At 37.7% G+C, this 17,231-nt stretch overlaps 1 protein-coding gene across 5 annotated transcripts in view; it reads right to left on the reverse strand.

Moving 5' to 3' along the window:
- Positions 1 to 17,231, reverse strand: part of ARHGAP8 (Rho GTPase activating protein 8) — an 80,231-nt gene that overhangs the window by 50,613 nt on the left and 12,387 nt on the right. For 2 of the 5 annotated variants that reach the window (XM_074590645.1, XM_074590636.1), the window contains exons 2-4: positions 6,757 to 6,868; positions 4,094 to 4,186; positions 3,433 to 3,570 (exon numbers count right to left, since the gene is read on the reverse strand). In XM_074590645.1, the coding sequence (XP_074446746.1) occupies positions 3,433 to 3,570; positions 4,094 to 4,186; positions 6,757 to 6,793 (268 nt within the window). In that variant the 5' untranslated portion in view covers positions 6,794 to 6,868. The remainder of the gene's footprint in view (positions 1 to 3,432; positions 3,571 to 4,093; positions 4,187 to 6,756; positions 6,869 to 17,231) is intronic. The other 3 variants (XM_074590655.1, XM_074590664.1, XM_074590670.1) reach the window with 2 other exon arrangements.

Genomic DNA, 17,231 nt, shown 5'->3' on the forward strand with positions numbered 1-17,231 from the left:
GTTTCTATCACTCAGGCAAGTTCCCTCTTCACTAGAGCAGGAAATAGTTTTCATTGATATCAACCTTTATTTTGGAGCTCCTCTCACAGTAATTGAGAGAAAAACATGACAACACCCAAATGGTTAGGACATGCTTTGTAAAATGCAAAGCCCACGTTAAAATCTGCTCTTCTGCTGCAAAGCGGTTACGAACCAGAGCCCTCAGCTTTCTTCTTGAAAAGTGACCAAGTTCTTAGGTCTCTCCAGTTGATTTGCTTTTTTCTCCTCATGAAATAATGTCAGAGATACCAATTTCAGGAATACCCTTTGTAAATAAAAAAAATAACAAATTAAATATTTTAAGAAAAAAAATAATCTTTAAACCCAATTCTTTCCTGTGGCACTGCAATTTACAGACCAGAGATCTGCTCCAGAAGGTACTGCAAGAAGTAGCAAAGCTGTCACTGAGGTGGACTGAAAATTGTTAGGACTTGTGCCTTAGGCTTATTAGGTAATTCATTACATTTCCTCCTTACATGTTACAAGAACTAAATTACAACTTTGCCTTTCACAGTCTGATCTACATAATACTACTGCAATCAGCGACTAATGCACTGGTTCAAAATCAGAAACAGGCATGAAATCAACTGGATCATGAAGAAAAATATGTTCAGTCTCTACAAAGACCCAGACTGGGTACCTGAAACCTTTAAACACAACTAGAAAAGCAATAAAAGGCTAAGAATGGAAATACAGATTTAAAACAATGATGGACTTCTATCTCATTAAAAAGTTTTGCCTAACACATAAAAGAATGTCACAGGCAGTTAATGAAAACACAAGCATCAGAGACACAGTCCTACTAAGTAAGCACGTATTCAAAAAAGGGTACCACCAAAAGTTGTCAGCAATCATATTATAGAAGCGAACTATAGAAAATAAGGAAGCTCTGATGCATCATATATGCTTATATGTCCCTTCCTTTTTGCCACAAAGAAAAATAATCTTGAGTTTCTTTTTAGGCAACAGATTGAAATTTCTCCTTCAAGATAGAAATAAAAAGAACCAGCACTGCAGCACTGTTCTATTTACATATGCTTAGAGTAGTCAGCTGCATATTGGTATTAGCGACTGAAATCAGTCTGTAATTAATAAACAATTATTAAAGCTTACATCTTTTTAAAATGTCCCCTATTCTTATTTAATTAATTGTATTTTCACACTGTATGAATACAAGTCAGACAATTTCCTTTGCATATAGTCAAAGCTATTGTTATGGAAAGCAGGTACAAGTCATTTTAATTTGTAAGAAGCAAGAAGGAGTTTTAGAGGTTTTTTAAATGAACTGTTGGATTACTGCAAATATTTTCACCTAAATTCTTTCTTTTTCTTCAGTCATTTCAAACAATACGTCTCATTGTCTTTCAATCACAGAATTAAAACTGAAGGAACAACTTCCAGAATTGCTTTAGAACAGCCATTCCAAACACTGAAATTATACTTTGTCATATTCAAAGAGATTATTAAAATCATTATAAGCTAGGTACAGATCATTTTAAAGTGATTTGTTCAAAAGGGAGTGGCCTTTTCCAAATGGGAAGGAGAACAGAAGAGCTCATCCTTTCCTCACTTGCATCTGAATCCAGAAAATATTCAGACCTGACTCCACGCCAGTTAACAGTGGGGATAGGGAGGTCTCGTTTTGTGGAGGTGAAGCATGTCTTTGGATCACATTTCACCTTCCCGGTGTCCTGCATTCATACGCACACCTCTGCATTCTCCTCTTACATCCCACCATCAGAGCTGCTTTAGAGGGTGCAGACTGCATTCTGAAGCACGGCTCCTGGCTTCACGTTTAAATTGTCCAGTAGACTTGCAAAACCCCATCATATATTTCTGACTGAAATGGCAGCTAAAAATCACTCTTTTCTGAGCTTAAACAATGGCCAGGGGACTTTTTTTCCTACAAAATACTGCAGTATTAAAGACAAAACCATCAGAGATAATACATTTCAGCCAAGATTCATCTTGCAAGTACCTCCATTTGCACCAGTGAATTTAAAGCAGTATACCTAATGTTTTGACTTTAATTCAAGCAAACACTGATACGGAGCAAGTTCTCTTTTAAAGCGTTATCATGTAGCACTGCCTAATACGGCAGATGGAAGAGGTTCTTAGGCGGACAGTTATAGTGGCTCTGGTGCATCCAGTGTGTCTGTTAACACATCTATTTCACACTTTGTCAGTTTGATTTCAATGGTTTCATTAATAATTTCGGTATCTTGGTATTTCCCCCATTCCAAAACTGGTGCTTGAGTGAGAAACATCCTAGCGCATTAGCAGGTAGTAGCTTTTGAATCACAAGAATGTGAATCTGCTATTCCCTTGTCTATGGATTTGAGTCTTATGTTGGGGGGTTATTTTCGAAGAAGGTAAAAGGTAATTATTATTCTGTGTATAACTAGGGTCAAGAAGAGAAGTTACAATGGGTAAAATTCTCCTCCCACTCTAAGTCAAAAGTCAAATTACCACAGATTTCACTGCCCTAGGCAATCATACCTCACTAGGGGATTGGTTTTGCTAAAGTTGATATTCACCTGGATGACATCCTGTCTATGGCTTGAATTGTATAACCTGAATTCATAGTTTTCCTGAAAAAATCACAATCTATGCTCACTAAAGTATGAGGTAAAAAAGTGTGCACAATACAACACAATCTTAGACTTCCTTAGGAGGAGCAGTGTTAAATGCCGCTATTTGTTTCTTAGTGTATACATTCCTTTAGTTCAGGATTGTGATTATTAATGCTATTTTAACAAGCACATTGATGTCAAAAATAAGCCAAAAGGAACATGCAACGCATACTTTAAAGAGGTGCTTTTATAGCATAAATATGCCTGCATGTCTTACACGTTGCCAGAATGGTTTAAAAATAAATAACTGTAAACATTAAATGGTCTAATATTCAAATATGCTATGTACCCGTAACTTCTCTCCATGTCACAACAGAAAGTCAGGTGACAAACATTCACAACAACAGTTTCCTTTCTGAATTTTATTAGTTTTTACACAGTAATCCATATCTCTTCATTTGCACGCCCTTTCCAGGCCAGACTAGAAAAATGATTACGTGTGGCTACACAAGACTTCAGGTTATTCAGAAAGCAAAACAGCTTATCGCAAATAAAATACAGATCCGTTACAGACACAGTTAGGCCTTACATTATAATATATTGCTACAGTTATATTTTAAAGCAAGATTAAACTCAAATATTTGGCTCATAATTCATCCGTAGAAAAGCACTGAGTTCACATATTACCCTTCAGCTGCTTTTTAGGATGAAGGCTGAAAGCATCAATGTGATTCCTATGCATCATCACCTTGAGCAGTACAGTAAGAAAAATGTGGTAAGGGTTGTCGTAAGGTAAAGCCATAGCGTTTTCCAAACATACCTGCTAACTGGATGATGCCATGTCTCGCAACATCATAATAGGGGTGATTGATATTTAGCTCAGGATCCTCGAGTGGTGGAGGCACAAATGCTTCTTCCTGTTCTGACTGCATATCTTCTGCTTCATCTTTCTGCAATTCTAAAGGAGCAAGCAAGAACACTTATGTGCTAATGAACAGAGAAAAACTGTTACATCCGATACATTATTGAAGGGTTCAATTTTAGCTCAGTTTGACAAACACACAGGCCTTTATCACCACTTATTGTAGTTTCAAATCACTTTCTCGTTCTTTACCCTTTTTCCCATGTGGGAAAAGCAACCCCTCAATACGTCAAAGCTACCTTCATGTCCTCCTTAAGATTAATATCTATTGTGATTCTCACAAAAGTCTTGACAACGACCAGACAGCTGGCATGCTGTGACCTTGCTATTCACGGCTGCTGGTGTTGTCTCATTTCCTACACTCCCACAATCTGTTTGTTGTATCCATCTACAGCTTCTTGCCTTTTATTTCAAGGTTGCCCAAATGGAGAAGTCAGTTTCAGTACACTAACATGTGCGTTGACAGCTACTCCACATTAACACCCAGTGTGCACGTTCTCTGAGAGCAGACTCAATACTTTGCATAAAGGTAACAAAGGGCAAAAAACCTCCACCTCACCTCCCTTAGAATCCCCCGTTTCCTTGAAATTCTTTAACCTTCTGAAGTTGCAATAGGCAAGGCGGCTGAATGTCCATCCAGCATATACTCCAGCTAGAGGTCAAGCAAAGGTGTAGAGGTCTGCTCAAAAGCCCAGTAAAATCAATTGGCATCCTTCCCCCAACTTCAGTAGATTCTGGACTAGATCCTTGAGTTAAAATCTACTCTGCACTGAAATAAGAAACACGAGGTCAACAGATCTTGTTCTAGGGTTTTTTGGTTTCGTTTTGGGTTTTTTTTACCAAGTTTTTTTCCAAACTGTTCCAAGGTCCAAAAAGAGCTGATCCTAAGCCATACCCAAATGAACAGATTCTGGGATAATTACTGTCACTAGTGTTTCTACACTATTCAAATGAACGTCTTCTAGAAACTGACTGTAATACCATTCTATTGACACATTAACACACAGGTGTCTTGGTGGCTTAAGTGAAGAAAAGGTACACGTAAAGAGAAAAATTAACATTCTGATAAGGTGCACCACCCCTGTATGTGATCCATCTCTTATACAAGTTTTAATAAGGTAGAATTAACAGTTTTGTCTATAACATGATTACTGCCACTTTAAAAAGTACTTCAAGAATATTTTGCCTTCTGATCATCTGTGTATTTCATATGCCTTGACCATCACGCAAGACACACTACAGCAGAGAGAATATATTGATTTCAGCCAGATTTATGTGCCAGTAGCTAATAAGTGCTAGAGAAAAACTCTTACTAAATATTTCTGAATGCTTTCCACTCACAGTTTCCCAGTATCTTTCTATCCTATAAACAACCACATGAAAGCTTTATCGTCTCATTTTTATTTTTAACGTGACTTGTACTAAAAATGCATTTCACAAGGATGAAAAATGCCACTAGTGACTGGGCTTCTCAATGACAAAGAGGAGGCAGGAACACGTCTACCACTTTTACATTTCTTTATGTCCAAATTCACATTAAAGCCTCCTCAAAAGATAAATCAGCAGTCCTACAGGAAAAAATAATAATATATCTGCTTTTAGATAGACACAATTTGAGTCCTCCTCATACAAGCAAAAAAGTTTAAGTTCTTATTATCCTCTCCAAAATTTGCATTTTTCTACCCTTTAAAAGTGTAACATATATAAAAAGCTACACTAACTACAACTGGAAAAGTATTCTTTCACTTTAAATAATGTTTTTATTCAAAGAGCTGGGAAAAATAACGCAAACATAATGCAGTATATAGATTTCACAATTTTTTCCTTTATTATATATTTAAGTCACATTAAAATCCAGAACAAGGAAAATGCTATTTTGTTTAGTAGGGGGGTTTTTCAGGTCTGAGCACCGTAACCACCTAAAGTAACAGAAAGTTGCAAAGGGGAGAGAGAAAAAGAAACAGAAAATGCTAGTCTGTGAGGACGCAAATCAGGAGCTGTGACCCATTTACCAGAATCCACTGAAACTTAACAGGCTTTATTAAAAGTGAAACGTATGTTGAAGACAACAGAAACAACCAATGTGCTAACTGCAGGCTTTGGTACAGAGAGGCAGAGACCAACTCCTTCTGTAAAAAATTATTTTGTACTGCGCATAAGAAGAGACACTTTTCCAAAAAGCAAGGGTAAGAATTTGTAAACAAAGTAAAGATACCAAGCTATCTTGCTTTGAGAGACAGCAAAGAACTAGAGAAACAAAGTAAATACACACACCTATTTGTATTCCAGCTATTCACAGGGACTAAAGAAGTCCCAACATCTACTGAAAAGCTAGTTAACTCTAACCTAGTAAGATAATTCTTTGTATATTCTTTTTCTTTTCCTTTTTTTTCTTTCTTTTTTTAAACCTGTGAACAAGACGACTGGAGCTCAAGAGATGTTTTGTAATAAACGCAAACAAAAAAGACGACTCATTGTTCCAAACTGAGCCTCAGCTCCATTTCTCTCCTGGAAATGATAGAGGGGTTTATTGCCCTGCTCCATGAGCCATAGCAGAGGATCATCTGTTACTACTCACAGTGTTATCACTGTTCAGCACAGGCTGGGCGACATGAGGGGCCTGATCCAGAGCTCGCCAAGGCTGAAGGGAAAATTGCTTGTAGATCCAAATCCGTAGATTTGGAAACAGGTCCTGACTTTAAAAAAAAAAAAAAAAAAAAAGAGAGAGAGAGCGCGCCAACCTGCTGCTGAAGCTCTAAAGTCTTGCTCTGGGATTTAGCCTGGCATGCTCAAAAATTCAAGGAAAAAAAAATGTAACACTGATCTTTCAAAATGATGAGGCCGTAGTCATATTGCTCAGCGCGACTAACATCTTTGGAGACAACATGCAATACAGCAATCTCTATGCTCATTCAATACTTGTCTCTTTGGAGTAATGACTCCCATTTGTGCCACAATATGTGATGATGGTGATATTCCAATAGCCTAGAATTGCACTAGGAACATCTACCAATAATTCATAAAAGCTGCATGTATTAAACTAACCTTCAACCCTAATGGCTTTTATAGGGTACACATCAGGACAGTGGCTGTAACTTATATTGGATTGCTCCAAAAAGTATTACAAAATGTTGGTGAAGCCTCTCACTTACTGAAGATGCTCTATTAAATCACCTGTAACTCTACACAGATGCCATTTGAAGTATAATAAAAAATATTTACCTATTTCAGCTAACTTCTCATAGTCAATCTCAGACATGTTTCCCCTTAGGAATAAGCCTATGCAGGTCTTGCTAACTGATTCCTGCAGGATGAAACGGTCCTTGGGTCAATCCTACAAAAATAAACAATAGTAGCTGTCATCACAATGTGGCATATTTTACATACTATACAGATATAAAAAGAAAACAACCCCCACCCCCTAAATCCTACTGACCAACTATTGCTGAGGAACCAGCTTATCTTCATTTGAGCACCATGTTCTTACAACACAGACTACTACAGAACTATTTTAAAACAGCAGCCCCAGCCCAAAAAAGAAAAGTTATGTACAATAACAACACTTTCAACAAACTGATCTGGCTTTACTGAGGAGGCAGTGGTTCTTTTTAAAAATACCTACATATTACACATTTGTAATGATAAACATCAGAATTGCAGATTAATTCACTTACAGAAACAGCCTACACCTTAATTTTATCTTAATTTTATTTCCCTGATGAAGAAGATATACACTCTATACCCTCCCAAAAAAATCACTTATTCTATAGCAGTTTTAAGTCTTATTACAGGAAACGTTTTACACTGCACATTTCACATGAAAGAGCTTCATGAAAATTTCAAGTGAGCATTAACATATAAAAAAATGAAAAAACAGCACTTCCTGTGCGTGATCACTTCTCTTTGTCAAACACTCTGTGGAGTGCTTTGTAAACAGAATACTAACACACCCAAAGCGAGCATCAGGAGTGAAGAATACTATTTAGAAGATCTGTTTCTCCAAGCAGCTGCTCCAAGCAGCAATAGCAGTACTTCCCTTAAACTAAAAGTCCAGTCTCGGGTGTGGAGGTGAGAAATAAATTGAGTTTTTCATACTCTCCTTTTAATTTAATTTAAAACTACTGTTTCATACCAGTTTGGTTTCATCGAAGCACGTTAAATAAAAAGAAAACAGGGACATTTATGGCTTCGTTCTTGAGAAAAGGCATATACAAGCATATTCTTCCCTGCCAAGAGGTTAGATACTGTATTGCTACTTCAAAGCACTGATACTGGGAAATTATTTTGGACCAAAATCAAACAAGACCAGACACTCTGCCTGCTTCCTGCTGCCCACCCTGCACATCCCAAAGCTTAAGTAGGTTAAGTAGGTTTATTCCAGACCCACAAGACTGAAAGCTAGATACTATCCTTTTTTTTCTTTTTTTTTAACCAGAGAAGAGATATATAAAAGTTTTCTAGAAGTAAAATGCACATCAAAGCAGCATGTAAACATCCGTCTAATTATAAGCAGATGTCTACCTATTTTTCTGAGGAGGAATTAGTCATTACAGTGACCACAGGTTCTACATGTGTGAACTAGAGCCAGGCTCTAACCGGCTAACGCAGTCTTATACTTTGAGTTTCAATTTATACAGGCAAAACAAATCTGCATCCTAGCATATGACTACAGCTCCCAGGTACTACAGTAAAACAAGTACCTGCTAACCATCTTAATATTAAAATAGCTTCTGATGGCTAATGAAGGTTTTCTACAAATTTTCAAAACATTTCACATTCTTACTTTTTACATTAATTATCACCAATGGCAACCATGCATTTCCGTAACTTGCTGCATCACAGATAAAATATAAACACAGTTCTACCATTTCGAAGGTTTTCAAATGCTTTACCAACTATTTTATAACAATCTGATTTGTTTCTTGTTGAAAATTATTATCTCCACTTACAAGAAACTCTGAAGTTAAAAAGTACATACAGAGAAAAGTCCCATTAAGTTCAAAAGAGAAAATTATGCAATTTCTCACTAAGCAACAATTTTCTAAAACAAATGAAAGCAATTCTGGGCCAGATATATTTCAGTTCATGTTAACTTTACCGCATGGTATTCAAAATGATAATTCCATTGTTGTTTTTAAATTATGATGCAAAACCCCCCAACACTTAGTGATTGATATTCCAAACAGTAATTAATTTGTTTATTATTGTTCTGAGTGGTATTCAGACATCTCTAAAATTAACAATTAGCAACTGGTGTGATAATGCATGTTTTTTTAACAACTAATTTGTTGCAGGTAGTATAGATTATTTAGTAATTGACATAGTTTGCTCATAAGTACTTGGTATATTATCCAATCATGTATACCTGCGATGGCCAGGAGTAAATGGTACATAAGTATCTACTTTGAATAAACAAAATTTAAAAATGTTTTTGAAGCAAAGTGTAGTTGAAAAAAAAAAGGGAAAGCTGACTTTTTCTATCTTACCTGAACAATTTCCTCCCAACTTTTTTTCCTAAACAAAACGTTTACATCTTGTACGAATGTAATGATATGGAGAGGTCTTCAACAGGCTCCGAATTCAACCTACAGCTCACATTTGTATTCACACCTCTTAATCTTCAACTCAACTATTTCAAGCATGTCTTTCCGCTCTTTGATGAAGCTGGAACTTGATCACAATAAGATCTCTGTGACTTATTTTTCTGTTACGTTTTCCAATTCTGTTTTCATAGACTATCACCTGCATTCAGCCAAACTTTCAGAACAAAGAAAGCCAATGTTAAATATATCTGATCTTCATAGACTTTATCCCAATCAAATATTTCCCAAAGCTCTGATAAGGAAATGGGGCTCCAGCTTCCTTCTAAAGTACCTATTTGTACAAGGCCTTTCCATCCTATTGAATTTTTACCGTAAATCATAAATAAAATCATAAGTCATAAAAACGAGGCTATATCTTTGACACTAGAATGCTTTTCAGATGACGTGAGTAATGGAAGTCTCGATGAATTGACGGAACAGCGAAAAAAGTCATCTCCTTGAGCTCACACTTGAAGTAAAAAAAATACAATCCTCCTGCTGCATAGCATGGAATAAAAAACAATTTCTCCTTCATACTAATTGCTAACTCTATAGTGAGAAGTAGCATCTCAATCTAAAGAGGACAAATTTAAATCTCTCCCAAAACCTGCTGAAAAACATCTGGCTTTTGAACAGCAAAGTTACTGTACAAGTGAGAGCAACTATGATAGCGTTAAAACATTTGCAGACATTTAACACACAAAGTTACTAGAAAGCTAGAAATAATTTAGACGGAATCAAAGAATAAGGGAAATGGGAAGAAACCATCTGCCTGGTTTTCAGCTTACTGTTCCCTTGGGGCAGCAATTAGAAAGTTTCCAGTTACAAGACAAATTTACTGTAGCACCCTCGGAAATTGATTTCCCGTTGACCGCAGCATTCTCTGTTCCTAGGAGATAACATAATCTCCTTAATAGCGTTCCATGCCACGTATCATCGTTTCTAGTAAACTGTCAGATTTAGTGCCTTCCCCCCTCACCCCACCAAAAAAAAGCAGTAAAAAAAGCCCTCAAAAGAGCCAGACAAGCTTTTTATTAATAAAAGAAATCTGGAAGTATTTTACAAAAATACCACATCCTATATCCCTCCACAGGCAAGGTTATTACTTACTGACAGCCCTAAAAGAACATTACTATATCGAAAATAAAGGCAACCACGCACACAGAACTGCTTGATAATGAACTCGCATCTACAGATAGTCCAAACAAAAGCGAGGGATTCCTCCCAACATTTGTCAAGGCGCAGACGTCTTTGATGCCTATTCTTTTTGTTCACTCAGCTGTCAGATATGTTCTTCTTCAAATTTAAATAGCGTGGTTTCTCTTCTTTTTTTCCTCGCCCCCGAATGTTCTTGCCTTCCACTGATATTCTTTGTTACATTTAAAAGGTGTGACACAGCTCACAGTGTAACATCAGTCTGCAATTTACATTTTGATAGGATGAGAATTCTAAGTACACCCCGTATTTGCTAAGCGGTATCGTCTACAAAACCAGGTAAAGTGGTTTCAGAAGTTTATTTTATTATTCATAATACTGCAGGAACTTTGCTATGGAATTTATAAACGCAACAACGCATGAACTGAGTGCATAATATACTCCTGAAAAGTGTATTCAAAGCATCCTGCTTTTCTTCCCATAGGCCTTCTGCACTGAATAATTTTCCTCCATGTATTTCCCACACTACCAAACCCAAAGACTGTGTTCTTCATTATCAGTTTGTTTCAGGTTATTTGACATAATTTATTTTTATATGCTTTATCAACCTACTATTCTTTGCTGGCAATATGTTGGTGAAAATCACCAAAATCGGGCCTCCTTTATTTTAAGGACTGATTTGGGTCTAGTTCAGCTAATGTCAAAAGTCTGCCTTCCTATTCAGAGGGTTGGTCTGTCACAACCTAGACCGATTTGGGGGACAAAATAAATAAAATCAAGAGGATTCATGTATTTTCACATACACAATGCATGGATTAGTTTTTAAAAAAAGAAACTGGTTCAGCAGCAGAGCAGCTGTACACCCAAGCAAGTAGTACAGTTGATGGCAGCGTTCCCTCACTGCCTCTTCACACATCAGCCTTTCCCTCCAGCCAGCTCCCTGTCCCAGATGCCCCAGCTGCCGCACCAATTTTTTCTTTTTTAATTCAATAGCTGCCATACTAACACTTCTCGGCTACCGTCTTTCCTCTCTCTCTCCCTCTACTCTCTTTTGCTTCTCTTCTTTCTTTGTGTCAGGCAGTTGTTTATATGGAACCAAACAAGTAGCAAAGGTTTACACATAGGACCCAGAGTCCCCAAAACTATTGGGGGCATTTGGTATAGTGTTTCCCAAGGAGGGGGACAACACACACGCACACCAAACAAAACCCCACCACTTTTCCTGCAAAAGATGGTGCCTCATTTGCCTTCCTAGCATCGTGACTGTGATAGGACGAGGGGTAACGGTTTTAAACTGAAAGAGGGGAGATTTATATTAGATATTAGGAAGAAATTCTTTACTGTGAGGGTGGTGAGACACTGGAACAGGTTGCCCAGGGAAGCTGTGGATGCCCCATCCCTGGAAGTGCTCAAGGCCAGGCTGGATGGGGCTTTGAGCAGCCTGGTCTAGTGGGAGGTGTCCCTGCCCATGGCAGGGGAGTTGGAACTAGATGATCTTTAAGGTCCCTTCCAACCCGAACCATTCTACGATTCTATGACAGCAGTCAATGCACTGCTACTGCTGCACACTTAGAGGCTCAGGTAGGGAGGAGATGTGGTACAGCCCTGTTTGCTGCTATAACCTTCAGCCAGCACCAAGGGATGAAGGAAGAGGGAGCCTATAACCTACAGGCGCGCTTCTCTGTTATATCTGACAGCAGATTGCATCTTTCAGAGAACATGTAGGGCCCTAAAGTCAGGCCTATACTCTGTGATAGAGATGTTTAGATGTGTGATCTAAACACCCAACTGTATCATATTGACCAGAACAGAAAAGGGACGCGCGTAAGCAAAAAAAAAACCAACCCAAACCCAAAATACAACCCACCAAACAAAAAACAAGAAGTAGGTGGATGAAACCAAAGGCGCAGTCTCCTCATTGCTGCAATGACTTCTCCTTCCACCCTGAGAGCCAGCACAGATTGACCCTACAGCCTGGACTCCCGTACCCTGCAAGGAGGCCAGCTGCACAGCCAGGCTTTGCAGGCAGCAGGCAAAGCTGCACGGCTGCATCTCCGGTTTTGCACAGAGCTGAAATACCCTTTTCAAAACAAAAACACTGTGAAGTAAATATTCTAGTGTTACTTCCACACATCAATGTTGATGAGAGGTGTTACTGAACCCTGAAATTCAGGAAAATTTAAACAGCTCTAATTTTACTAAATTTTCCATTTGGGCTCTAATCCCAAATTAATTTTACTGATGTAGTAAATTCCATTGATTTTGGTGCAGTAAAGATAAATGTACACAAATTCCTAGAACTGGCCACATCTCCCTGCAAAGTCAATACATTTTTAACGAAACTTTTCATGAAAAATTCATTTTCAAAGGAAAAAATAATTCAACAAATAGAAAAAAAAATAATTTGAAGGATGATGATACACAGTTTGGTAAATTAGTATTTACAATTAGAAAATAATTATTTTGAAAAGTTCAATGCAAGTTTACAAAAGATTATCCAAGTACTTATGGATATTTCAATCAACTTTAAAAGCATAATTGCTATTCCTAATTGCATCTATATAAATTGATTTCCATCAAAAATGTCGTGCTGAGATTTAAATCAAAATATGAGAAATATTCCTGCAACTGTTCAGCATTTACCTTGTGCATACATTTTAACACTGTTTGTGTTCCTACATGTTAGGTTGACACCTCTGTTCTTTCAGAAGGAACAAAGACAGTAAAGAATTTATAATACCCATCTCCATATGAAATAACACTGTGCTGTAGCATTACTACCTTGTCCCAGAAATAACGTAAGAACTTATCTGGTTTTAAGGCTAAGATGAAAAATATTATGTTAAAATGGAAGAGTAAAAATTAAATGCATATGGCCCTAGAAAGAATCCAAACAAAGACTTTACCCTTTCTATATTGCATCAGTTTGGGGGATTTTGATCTTCTTTTCATGTAACGATCAGAGAAGGAGCACATGCAAAGGTTAATTCCTGTGATGGATTGAGACACAGCCTTGAAAATCAGAAAGAAAGGAAGACGGTCTCCCTGTCATGAGTCTCTGTGTTCTATCATACCAAGTTACACACTGATCAAACAGCACTTATTTCTCAGAAAGCAATTTTCTACTAGGCTCATCCATTCAGTGCCTGGAAAACAGGAGACCAGCGTTTATGTGGTGGTGGTATATATTGTCCTAAACTCGGGAAGAAGCCCAAATTCATGTGGCCATGAATGTGTTTTCAGTCATACTGCTCTGTGCCCTCTCAAGTGGCTCTTTATTCCTCCCTTGATTTAACCCCTCTCAGTTTGTTTCCCTATTTTCCCATCCACCAAGCTCTTCCTTTCTCCTTCTTTCTGTCTGGCCTTCCCCTTTGTTCATCTCTCTGTTTTCTTTTCCACCATGATCTTTTTTTCCCCAGCTTCTCCCTAATTCCTTCATCTTGGCTTAGTTCCTCTGTACCTAATTTTACCTGCAACCACCACCAAATCCGCTGGTTAACACAAGTTCTCCTGCCTGAAGTTCTCTCTGTTCCCATCTCTCCCACTCCTGGCACGATCAGTTTTTGAGCTCTCAGGCTGCACATGGATAAATGAACCTCCAAGGTTGCAGACCACCCAGGAACAAAGGGGATTTCTTACTGCTACTCTGATATTTGTTAGAACAGAATTCTGTCTGAAATCTGCAGACAGTTCTTCTTATTAGTACAACTTCCTAAATTATTAAGGCTTAAGAATTCACCCCAGTATACTTTTTCTTCTTAAACTGTTAATGATGAAACCTGACTGAATGACTAAATGTATTTGTTCGTATTCCCTTAGTACTTACAATCATATTGGCAACCAGAACTGTAATTTTCTAAGCAACAGTTTTCATTTGTGATATAGAGTTTGCTGAAGCTTTATGGCTCAATAACGTGGTACACAAACAATGTTCATCACTGAGTTACTAGCATGAATTCAGTGTGAATACAAAGCAAACTCTATGTTCACCACATGGACTTATAGCAGCAAAGATAGGAGAGACCAGTAACTTAAGAGAAAGAGTAAGCATTTTTATCAGAGATGATTAAGTGTAATTTTGAAGCCTCCTCTTAACCCCCGTTGGTTCAAACCTTGTTTAGAACAAAAAATTATTAATGTTAAAGGGAGGGGAGGAGGTGCCTACATGCTACTTGTTCTGATGATAAAATCAGACTTCAGTTTCTGATGCCATCAACTGGGTAATTTTTAACCAACACTGCATTCATTTAAAGCAAACATCCACTCTATATAAAACAGATAAAGCAATTTTTGCTACGCTGTGCAAGGAAGTGAATTCTCAGCAGGGAGGATGGTAAACACTGTGTAGCACGCTTCTGAAATGAGAAGTTTAGTTTTTGCTGGACAGAATTATTTTTCCTCTCAGAGAGAACCTTGGGGGAAAATAGCGTATTCATTAGGTTTTTTACACATACACACATTTCTATATAAAAAAATTTAGAACGTTACTACCTAAAATAGTAAAGATGCTAGAGTGGGAAAGAGATGCAAAAGTACAGGTTACTGCCTACTGCAGCACAAGCACACCCTTCCTGCGGCATGGGCAGTGTTGCAATTTGGGACATCCTTTACAGGCTGTCCTGGGCCATGAACAAGCCCCGTGGGATACATAAATCCAACTCTGTCCCCTCCTGTCTTTCCTCTGAGAGCTGACTGCGGACTGCAGGCTGCCATGCAAACCTCACTCACCTAATAAAACATTTTCCCACAGTTACATAGTATGTCCAGTCTCAAAGTATATTGCAACTTGCCTGCCTCTATAATGCTTATGATTGCCTCTGTTGCAGGACTGGAGCAGGTAGGTAAACAGAGCAGGTTATACTTTGAACCTACAGACTGCCCATCACTCATTTTCCTCTTCTACTGGGAAGCCAGTGATGCGTTGTCATTTCATTGACCATGAAATATGTATGCACGGTCTCTTTCCCCCCCTGCCCTACCATACCTTCTCTGCTGGAAGGAGTCAAAAATTGGAAGAATTAAGCATGTCAGAGTGAAATAGAAATTGTTTCCACACTGCGTATAAATATCCGCATGTATCAGCCATTCCCACTTCTGAAAGCACTAAATTGAAGGGATTATTTCTACCCATTACTAGCAAAGAGGTTTTGGAAATACTCCTTTGTTGTCTGAAACAGTGCAGCTATTTTCTTATCACATCCACTCGTTCATCTGGCAGAGCGCAAGCACATGGGGAAAAAAAAGTGCCTAATGTATAACCAATTAACAGAAAGCCATGTATGCTTGCTGTATCATTAGGACAAAATTATCTGAACATGGATAAGTGGCTGCAATACGAGACACTACACCACCATTTTTTGATTCAGCGTAAATGTTTATTGACTAAACAAAGATTATTATAATGTAATCATAATAAACATTAATGATCAGTCATCTATGGAACTTGTTCTCTAAATTAATATACTGTAATACACGCTAATGTGGCAGAATTACATTGGGCTGAACTCGTGTTTAACTAGCGCTTCCATCTCAAGGGATTACACACTTTCAATTGCAGACAAGTATATTTTTAAGACTGTGTTTTTTAATTAAATTAATCTGACAAGTTACTGGACAAAGGGTTGGTGTATTATGATAAAAAGGGGTTTTTTTAATTGCATAATTATTCACTGGGGATTCCTCTGGATGGAATAAATTAGGGCTTTTTAAATAAATTAATTTTTTCTTACATTTATGCAACACAGGCCAATGTTTCCAGTTCTTGCTGTGAGGCAGCAATACCCACGCTTACCATCACCCCTCCTACCTCCGAGCTGCACCAAAACAAAATGCTACTGTAAAGCACAGGAGCTGAGTTCCAAAAGCCATTTTATATGGTGAACATACAGCCCCACGTTTAGTTTTTAATCTCAATTCAAAATCAAGTAAAATGATGATAACAGCACTTATCATTCCACTGATTCTTCATTTGCACTGGATTGTTTCTCAATCAGTGCACTTAAACCTACCTAGTTGTTGGTTTGCCTGAAACAGTTATTTTTCCGTTAATTCACAAGTGTTAAGATGAAACGCTTTCCACCCGTCCAATTCATCCTACCTTACTGTGCAAGGCAGGAAATTTAGTATTGTGAAACCCTGTCGTGTTTTACTACAAAGGTTCAATCCACTATGTCCGTGAAGCTGCTAAAGCAGTCTAGTAAGTGTTTCAGGTGAGAACTCAGACATTGATCTGCTTGTACCAAGGGGCTTAGGAGGGCCCAAAAGAGTTCACATGTTTGATACTATCAATATTATTGAGCAGCAACAACAGTCACTTAAAATCTAACCTTGAGCCCAACTTCCTTCCATATTCAGTCCACCTCAAATTCCCCCTCACATCAGCACATCCTAGCCTCAGAATCTTAATTTTTAAAATCTCATCCCACGCTAGATTTCTGTAGATGCTTTGGAGTTACAACTTAACAAAAACTGAAAAACAATTTTACATTTAAAGAGTTTCAACTGTTTTCTTGGTGTTAGAATTGTAAAGACAATGCTAAAATGTTTCTAGCTCATCTTGCCACCAAAACTAAAACTCACTAGCAACTCGCACTTTATTTTGCTGGCTTTTGTGAGCAAGATTCTGTGATAGGTAATCCTTTGTGGAAGAGCACAAAGAATTCTTGTATGTGCAAAACTGCACAATAAAATAGTAAATTTGTCTGCCAAGACTATGGAGTAATAGGAATTAGAGGAAGAAAAAGACATAGAAAAGGAGGGAGGAAAAGGCAGGTCTCTCCATACTAAATTGTAAAAGCTGGGTGGAAAAAAAAAAAAAAAAAAACAAACAGAAAGAAAAACAACAAACACACAAAAAAAAACCCACGCAAAAAAAACCACATAAAGACCCCCCAAAACTCAATCCTAAAGTAGACTTAAAGATTGAAATATGGCTAAAAAGGCTTCCTGTCTATTTTCCTT

The sequence above is a fragment of the Larus michahellis genome, chromosome 1 (genome assembly GCF_964199755.1).
Source record: "Larus michahellis chromosome 1, bLarMic1.1, whole genome shotgun sequence".
NCBI classification, from domain to species: domain Eukaryota; kingdom Metazoa; phylum Chordata; class Aves; order Charadriiformes; family Laridae; genus Larus; species Larus michahellis.